At 28.8% G+C, this 9,678-nt stretch overlaps 1 protein-coding gene and 1 pseudogene across 1 annotated transcript; both read left to right on the top strand.

The window, feature by feature from the left end:
- The first annotated feature begins 537 nt into the window (after positions 1-537).
- Positions 538-2,959, top strand: LOC113510701 (WD repeat-containing protein 61-like). Its single transcript, XM_026894205.3, has 7 exons — positions 538-714; positions 796-917; positions 1,035-1,201; positions 1,623-1,858; positions 2,034-2,221; positions 2,551-2,722; positions 2,809-2,959. Exons 1-7 carry the CDS (start codon positions 697-699, stop codon positions 2,896-2,898), a joined length of 993 nt encoding a protein of 330 aa, XP_026750006.1. The 5' UTR covers positions 538-696; the 3' UTR covers positions 2,899-2,959.
- Positions 2,960-3,266: 307 nt separating this feature from the next.
- LOC113510828 (WD repeat-containing protein 61-like) lies at positions 3,267-8,526 on the top strand (annotated as a pseudogene).
- Positions 8,527-9,678: the final 1,152 nt, after the last annotated feature.

Below are 9,678 nucleotides of genomic sequence, written 5' to 3' on the forward strand. Positions count from 1 at the left end.
TTGCCCCAGATATATATATATATATATATATATATATATATATATATATATATATATATATATATATTACTATTTAACATACAAAGTAATACAACTTTGGATTACCAAAGTAACATGTTTATTTGTTCAAAACAGCGAACTTCTGCATATAATAGGCAAGTGATTTGCATTATTCTATTAGTTTTTTTTTCCAATTAAATATAACTTGTTCATTGTCTAAATATAGTGTATTTTTTATTTATTTATGATAAAAAAAAATATAATTTCCATGTATTCTTTAGTGGTAAAGACTATAAGAGATACCTGTAATATTGCATTTTAAATTGGTACTATTTTCTACAACTATTGACATTTTAACTTTAATGTGATAAAGATTTCTTTAATGTGATAAAGATCTTAGCTGTCTGTTTTTATATAACCAAAAAAAAAAAGAAAAAAAAGTGGTTCTTTGTATCTAAGTTTCTTTTGACCTTTATCCAAGAAATTGTTTGATCTTAATTTTTGTCAGTGTTCATATGACAGTATACAATATAATGTACTCTATGTATTTGCAAAATGTCAGAATTTCATAAATTGTATAAACTGTGTCAAGCTTCATTTAAATTAATATCTTTAAATTTAAAAAATTGCCGAAAATATATAAAGGCCAATAAAGTGGAATTGTTTGTGCTTTATAAATAAAGGTTCAAGAAAAATATGTCAATAACAACATTAGTATGTAAATTTAGCTACTTTAAAGATGAATAAATGTTTACCGGTTAACAATATGTTTAATAGCAAGCATTTTCCTTTCAGTATTACTTACAATTAAAAAAAGAAAATGCGCATGACGATTCAATTTGGTGTTGTGGATGGAGTCACATTGGAAAAGAGAGCCAGAAAAATGACGAAAACACTGAAAATAACGAAAATTCTCAGTGAGTTTTGTAACCTAAAAAATATTATTTATTATTTCTCAAAATTATATTAATAAGAATTGGTTTATTGATAATCTATACGGTAATTGTTAGAGACAGCTAAATTGTGTATTTCAGAGACTCTAACCACTCCCAAGCGACAACAGAAAACTATATAATCACTGGTGGGCTTGATGATTTAATAAAAGTGTGGCAACTTGAAGATGGAAAATTAGAAATGAAGCATCAGTTGGAGGGTCATTCACTAGGTGTTATATCAGTTGCAGTCAGTCCTGATGGGAAAAGTATGTAGTAGTATCTTGAACATGAAAATATTAAGATAAACAATCTTAATAATTTGGAAAGGTTTAAAAGGAAAAAGATAATTATATTTATATAGACTTGTTAAAGTTTGTTTGATCTTATTTATTTGATAAATGATCTTGACATATCACTTTTATATATAAAAAAAATTGTATGATGTTGTGTTAAATGATCGTTTATAATTTAAAAGGATATAGAGGGAACTTTTAAGTTTAAATAGTGTTTTACTAATGAATTCATCATTCATCATTATTGTCTTCCTTTTCTTAAATTGTTTTGCATTGGTGCAGTATATCTTTTCTTCTCTCAAATTTTTATATATATATATATTCATTTTTGTATATATATATTCATTTTTATTAATATTTATGGTTTAATATTTAAATTTAAAACTTATTTCAGCTATGGCTACTAGCTCTCAAGATTCCTCATTGATATTATGGGATATTGCATCTGGAGAAAAATTGAAGATGATGGAGACAGGCCCCACAGATGTATGGACATTGGACTTTTCTCCTGATGGAAAGCATGTGATATCTGGCAGTAATGCTGGCAAGATATTAATATTTAGTGTTGAAACTGGTAAACAAGAACAGACCTTAGATACTCGTGGCAAATTCACACTCAGTGTGGCTTATGTAAGTTATTTTTATATTTTCTGTATGTCACAGATATTTCTGTATGAATTAAAATATAAATATTGTATTCATTAATCTAGACATCTAACATATATATCTTTAAATAAAGTGTCTTTCAGAGCTCATAATACTATCTGTAAGTGTTCTTATTTAAATTGTTTCCCAATTTTTTCAGAGTCCTGATGGTAAATATATAGCAAGTGGAGCTTTAGATGGTATAATTAACATATTTGATGTCGCTCAAGGCAAACTAGTCCACACTTTAGAAGGGCACGCCATGCCTATCCGTAGCCTCTGTTTCTCACCAGATTCACAACTTCTACTTACTGCATCTGACGATGGACATATGAAATTATATGATGTGTATGTATATGTTTTTGTTTAATTAGTTAGTTTAGAGTGTATAAGTATCCAAGTTTGTAAAATAAATGTATAAAAAATAAATGGCTCATAAATCTATATAACATTTTGGTCTATGAAAGGTACTATGTAAATACCATTTTTGTAAATATTTTAAAGCGTGAGGAGGAGGAGAATTTCATATGATTTTAGTTATTGTAATAATCTAAAGATGTATCATCTTACATTTATTATTACAATATATATCACATTTACAATTAGATAAATGTGATATATCCAAAGATATATCACATTTATCTAATTCTTACAGATTAATTATTGTACTTTTTTAGGGTTCATGCAAATTTAGCTGGTACATTATCAGGTCATGCATCTTGGGTGCTGTCAGTAGCATTTTCACCTGATGGCAAGCGTTTTGTGTCTGGAAGTGCTGACCGAACAGTTAGAGTTTGGGACCTAGACAGTATGCAATGCCAAAATGTATTTAAAGAACATAGCGACCAGGTAACTATATGGTCTTGTATTGTATTGCAAAGTTCCAAAATTGAATATTGCAACAATTTACAAAATTTTTTGCTGTTCTGTTGCAGGTTTGGGGAGTTAAGTTTAATGCAGATAGTAATAAAATTATATCAGTATCTGAAGATAAAAGCGTAAATATATATGACTGCCCATTGTAATTTATAAGTTAATTATTTACATATATTTTTAAATAAAAATAAAAAGCACAGTGTTTATTAATTTTTAAATTTCATTAAATTTTAATGAATAATTGGTAAAGTTTATAGACTAGGTAGGATAGATAATGTTACATTGATACTTCAATATTAACTTGAAACAAAGTGGAATAATATTCACCTTAAGCATATCTTAATTTAATTTTATACTTATAATGTTTTCAGCTTACCACTTTCTATTAGGTGGACCGTTAAGATTGTATTATTCTTAATTTATGGCCGTCAGCTTGTGTAAAAATCACATTTTTTGACATGATGACGGTGGTAATCCAAAGCCGTAAGCATTTTATAAAAAAAAATATTGACAGTGGCATAATTGTCAAAGTTATGCTGTCAGATTTGAAATATTTCGTAGACCGGTCTTAAAAAATTGCTTATTATCATTTGTTGTTTAATAATTAATTTTCTTATTTTTATATAATTTAATGTTAAATTTGTACTTAGGTACTTGATCCATTTAATAAGAGTTGAAAATGCCTACTGCATCTGTGGTATGTAATTTGAAACATATGTTTAGCAAATTAATCAGGACAATATTAAATATAAACCCTATAAATTTTTATTTATTTTTAATCAACTTTAAAAAAGAAGGAGGTCCTGTTTTCTACTGTTTATTTATTGTATGTATGCCCAAAGATTCCTCTGTCAATTATTAACCGATTTTCCACATTCTTTTTTATTTGAATGAGTATACTCTTGAATTGGTCCCATTGTTACACAATCTGGAGGTGGAATCCTAGAAAATTTCAAGGAAATCTTCAAATGTTATAGGCACATATGTTTTATATATATATATATATATATATATATATATATATATATATATATATATATATATATATAATAACCTAGTAGGGTGTATTGCTAGCAATGGGTCAGTTAGGCTGCATTACTAACAATCCCTTTCCCCCCACCAGGGATATTACATGCTGGTATTGGTATCTGGTAGTCATTATCTCATATTGCAAAGCTGCTGATGGAAGGCACAATTGCTTAATGGTTAGGAGTTAGAAGATAATGTTTTAAATACAATAGGCACATATAGACATAGACCTTTGAAATGAAATGAGTTTATTTGCATTAAACAGTTTAAAATTATTACAAGAGCCACATGGTATTTAGGCACCTGTTTAATTGCCTTCAGCGATTTAAAAAAAAGCATAAACAAAATTATAATTCAATTATATTATTTAAATTGTACTTACATATTAAAAGTCTAGTTTATAGTACATCATGTCACTTATACATTTTACTTTAGTTGTTATACTTTCTTAAAAATATTCGGAAGGATTTATGAAGGAAATTTGGATTCCTTAACCTTTACCATTTCGGGTTTCAAATTATTTAGGTGGTTGCATCTGAAATTCATCATTTCATGCTGGAGAGGTGATAATGAAAGGCATAGGATGCTAATGGTTAATAAAACATGTTATGATTTAATACAAAAACTAGTTTGAAAAGGTAATTTTCAATTCCTGACTTGACACTGGCTTCAAATAGATAATTAGGTATGAATTATAATAATGTTTGATCTACATTAATAGATAATCGGTTTATTAATAGCTAATCAGTTTATTTGTTGCTTCTTAGTAAGTTTATGTTTCATCTTTTTTAAGTCCTTTTTTTTTAATTTTGATATTAAGTATCAACTGCAACTGAATGGCTATAATATTATTTTTTTTAGTACTCGATTTTTTTAAAGAAAGAAAATGCTCACAATGATCCCATCTACACTTGTGCATGGGTTAAAATAAACACAACAGGAGACTCGAAGTAAGTGATTTAATTTTTTTACTTATTTGTTTATAGTTATTAGTTTATTAAGACATTTCATCAGATAAACTTAAATATGTTAAGAATACAAATAATATTAAAAAAAGAAAATTAAATATAATACTAAGAACGGCTGAACTGACCATAGGATTTTCTTCAATGACTATATATATATATATATAGTCATTGAAGAAGTCATTGAACATATCAACATATTGAAAATAGTAAAAAATTTACTAAATAAGCAAGAGTTTCAAGTTTTGCCCTGGCCATCTCAAAGTCCGGATATTAATCCAATCGAAAATTTATGGGCATACTTGAAAAGCATGCTTTTAAATCAGTATAAAGCACCACCATCGAACTTAAACATTTTATAATGTACTAGAAAAACACATTATCTGTGAAAATAGTAAAAAATTGTATGCCATTAAAAAAGCAAGAGTTTGACCAAATATTGAAATTATGAAATCAATATTTTTGTAACTTGCAAAAGTGAACCAATTGGCGATAATCATAAACCAAAAAGTTTAAGCTTATCAGACATCGTAATTAAATAATAAATAAATGTCGTTTTTAAAAATTCGTTTATTATTTAACAATTAATCCTACATTTTTTACGCTACTTTTTATGGAAATGTAAAATACTGACTCAGTTTTGCACCTTACTGTATATATATTGTACTTCATTCCCTTAATTATAATGATTATTTTGTTCAGGGACAATGGCAAAAATTTCATAGTGACAGGAGGACTAGATGGACTGTTAAAAATATGGTCATTTGACAATAACAAATTGGAGCTGGTTCACACTCTGACAGGGCACAGTATGGCGGTTGTCTCTGTTGCTGTCAGTCCTGATGGCCATAGTAAGAAATTGATATTCTTGTTATCATACATATATATGACTTTATATAAATTAAGTTGTATTTTTTTCTGAAATGAAATTTTATAAATTAGTAAATTGGTCTCTGATAGGACTTGTATGGCCACTATATGGCTTGACCCATATTTATGGTAGGAGAAGGTAAAAGAACTTTTTGGTAAGCCAAGAGCCATAATTAAGTGACTTCAAAAAGCAAATCTATCTAATTTTTTTGGAGCCTTTCAATTTAAGGTAGGGCATTGGGCCTTTTAAAGTAAGGCATTGCCCTTAAACGCCTCTTCCTCCAAGTCCTAGCTACAGCCATGAGAAGGAATTCTATTAGTTTTTTATTTTAAACGATATAAAATTTTATACCTAGAAGATAAAGTTATTATTGAAAAGATGTATAAATAATGTGTAATTTTATGTGCTGTAAATTATATTTCAGCTATAGCTAGTTCATCATTGGATTCAAGTATAATTATTTGGGATCTACTGTCTGGAAGTAAAGTACATGAAGTGCAGACAGGTGCAACTGATTCTTGGGAAGTGACATTTTCACCGTGTGGCACTAAGATAGCTTCTGGTGGACACACGGGGAAGATAGTCATTTATAGTGTTGAAAAAGGGAAACCAGATAAAATTTTAGACACTAGGGGAAAGTTTGCATTGAGTGTTGCATGGGTAAGAGGGTGACTTTTATATTATTTTGATTTTTTTAATAATTTTATATATGTATAAATTAATATAAAAAGTATCCTACTTGTTATTTACAATATTGAATCTCGCATTGTACTAAGCCATTCAGGTACTTCGTTATTATTGCTAAATGATATTTACTAATTACATGGGTTTTTTTAAGAAAGGACCGCCTTTCTCTTGTGTGAGACATATTCATGAGATTTTAAATGATTAAATTAATTTTGATATGTTAATGTTTTTACTTAATTTGTTTTAAAAATAAAAGGAGAATAAAAAGTTGGTATGAGATTCACTTATCCCTTTACTAGTGTTTCTACTGCTTAATGGCAATATATTAAGGTTACTATGGGCGATACAGTATATTCTGTAATGTTCTTGGTCCTGTGCATTTCTATAGACGACGATTGTCACTTTCCATGAGGTTGGACGTCAGCTTGTACACTATTTTAAGTGGCATAGAAATATTCTAACTCACCCGCACATTTTAGGCATGCATATGATGAATTATAATAAAAACTTTTATTACAGAGTGCAAATGGCAAGTACATAGCGAGTGGAGCGATGGACGGTACAGTATGCATCATGGACGTTGCTCAGGGCAAGCTGTTGCACACCATTGAAGCACACACACAGTCTGTCCGGAGTGTTGCCTTTTCGCCGAACTCTCAGCTCTTAGCGACCGCTTCTAACGACGGAAATGTGAAGATTTATAATGTGTACCAAAGTTGTCATATATAACAATATATTATATTATTTATAATATATATATATATATATATATATATATATATATATATATATATATATATATATATATATATATATATATATATATATATATATATACAAAAATATTATAAAAAAAAAGTAATAATATTGTAGCTAATTGAATATAAATTGTTATTGCAAATGTATAAAAACAATTAACGATTTGCACTCCGATCCATATTTCCAAAATTAACCCTTATTTTTTTCGTTATAATTAAGTAGTGGAAAAATTTCCTAGTCTCAAAGTCATTTATAATTTAATCATATTATCGGTATCTTAAAAATTTACATTTTTTGTTCTGGTAGTTCAATTTTGTTTTTGCGACGGGGGTTTTTTGAAAATTTTTAATAATATCATAAATGTGAAAGTGATTTTGTTAGTGTATGTATAGTGCCTTAACGCACACAAGACATGGGCGCTGTGTGCGAACGTGTCTAGCGACGGCAAGCGCGTCGCCTCCGCCGCCGCCGACGGCCGCGTGATAATCTCCCAGCTGGATGGTCTGAAAGTCCTCAACGAGTTTCATGAACATACAGCCACTGTGAGTATTACGTATTTTTTTTATAATAATTTTGAATGTATTTTAGAGTTGTGTGTATTGATTTAGCCAAAAAAGTGCTAAGTCGTGACAAACTTCACAACTTGCATTCACAATTTTTTGTTGCAACTTAAAAAGGTTTTAGCTGGATGGGAAAGTCCTCAACGATGGTATTTTTTTTTTAATAATTTCAACGAGTTTCATGAACATACAGCCACTGTGAGTATTACGTAAAAAAAAACTAGTTGTAATTGTTATTAGTCCAAATAATTTAATTAATTTAAATTAAAAAAAAACTAATTATTGTTATTAGTCCTACTTTATGCAATTTAAAAATAGGCAAACAAGCTGACGGAATTTGATGGACAGTGATCTATAGATGTCTACCGTGCACCTAACAGTACCTTGGACATAACAGAGTATACTGTATTGCCCATGATACTTTTCAAGCGTTGCCATTCCTTAGGACTAAAATGTTATTTATGCCCCTGTATCTTGTAATTTCATTGCCATCCTTCAGACCGAAACACAAGTATTGATAAAAATATTTAAAAAACCAAATTAATTTATTAATATTTATTATTGTTATTTAGTAATAATTTCTATTGGTTATTACACTTTTTTAGAATCTTTGAGTAGGTACTTTGTTGAACTTAAAGCTGGCAATTATTATATATATTTTAATAAGTATTGCAACTTGCAGTTAGCAATAAATACTAGCGTTTCGGAAACACAATATTAATAATTGCAAATTTATAACAATTTTCAGGTATGGGGTCTCCAATTCAATGCAAAAGGTGATAAATTAGTTTCAGTATCAAAAGATAAGTGTATAAATATATATGAATGTCCATTACCGAAAACTAAAAAGTAAATTGTATATAAAAAAAAAAAAATCATGAGTTTTAATACAATCAAACAACATTTTTCACTTTAGCTTTTTACCTCCTGTCATAAAATCTATAGTGTTAGTTCCATTCTAACTACGTTAGCAGACGTGCTCTAGTACTACTTATATATGTTCTTCTATACTTATAATAAATCTGTAGAGAGGTCAATTCTGTACATGAAATATATTTCCAAAATAACTATCAGGGGGTGATTAATGATCGATACTGATGCCAAAAATGCAATCAGTAAAATTTTTGTCTGTCTGTCTGTATGTTTGTTATAGAAACAAAAACTATTTGACGGATTTTAACGAAACTTGGTACAATTATTCTTCATACTCCTGGGCAGGTTATAGTGTACTTTTCATCACGCTACGATTAATAGGAGCAGAGCAGTGAAGGGAAATGTTGGGAAAAGGGGAGAAGTTACTCCATTTTTAAGCTTCCGTCGCGTGTGCAGCCTTAATGGCCACTTTTTAGAATGTAAAAATGTCCACCCGTGCGACGTCGGGACAGGCCGCTAGTTATTGAATATTTTTATAATTTACCGTATCATGGTATGGCGTAACAGCACGATTTTATCGTCTTGATAGGTTAAGAGAGCAGAAAATATGCAATCATATGAGAATATTTTTATTTTTTCTTTGACGTAATACGATTATTTACATCAGAATTTGAGACATGTTTATTATTTAAAAAATTTTTTAACCAACTTCAAAAAAGGAGGTTTTTAATTCTGTTTTTTTTTTTTATGTTTGTTACCTTATAGCTTTGTAAATCAATTTGGAAAAGTTTTTTTTTTATCTGAAATGATATACTTTTAGATTGGTACTATATTTTTTTTAAATCGGTTTATTGGTTTAGTTTTTAAATCAAAATTAATAGTTTTGCTATGGTTGAAATCATCAAAGTTTTTTTTTTTTTAATGAATTCAATCTTAAAATATTACTCATTTAAAATTCGAGTGACGGTGGCGGACTCGTTCCTTGCCACTTTAGAATAATGTGCTCGGAGACCTGTGGCCATATCAAATATTAGGTTCATCACAACAACAAAAATCGACAAATGCCTCTGACTACCCCTTTACAGATAACAGTCGTGAGTATATTTATTATATTTTTTTATAAACGGATATTGTAATAACTGGCTTAACTAACGTTTAATTAAGTCGAGAAAGCTCGACTAGTTT

Source organism: Galleria mellonella, unplaced genomic scaffold (genome assembly GCF_026898425.1).
Source record: "Galleria mellonella isolate WM207_F2 unplaced genomic scaffold, CSIRO_AGI_GalMel_v1 utg32, whole genome shotgun sequence".
Classification (NCBI taxonomy): Eukaryota; Metazoa; Arthropoda; class Insecta; order Lepidoptera; family Pyralidae; genus Galleria; species Galleria mellonella.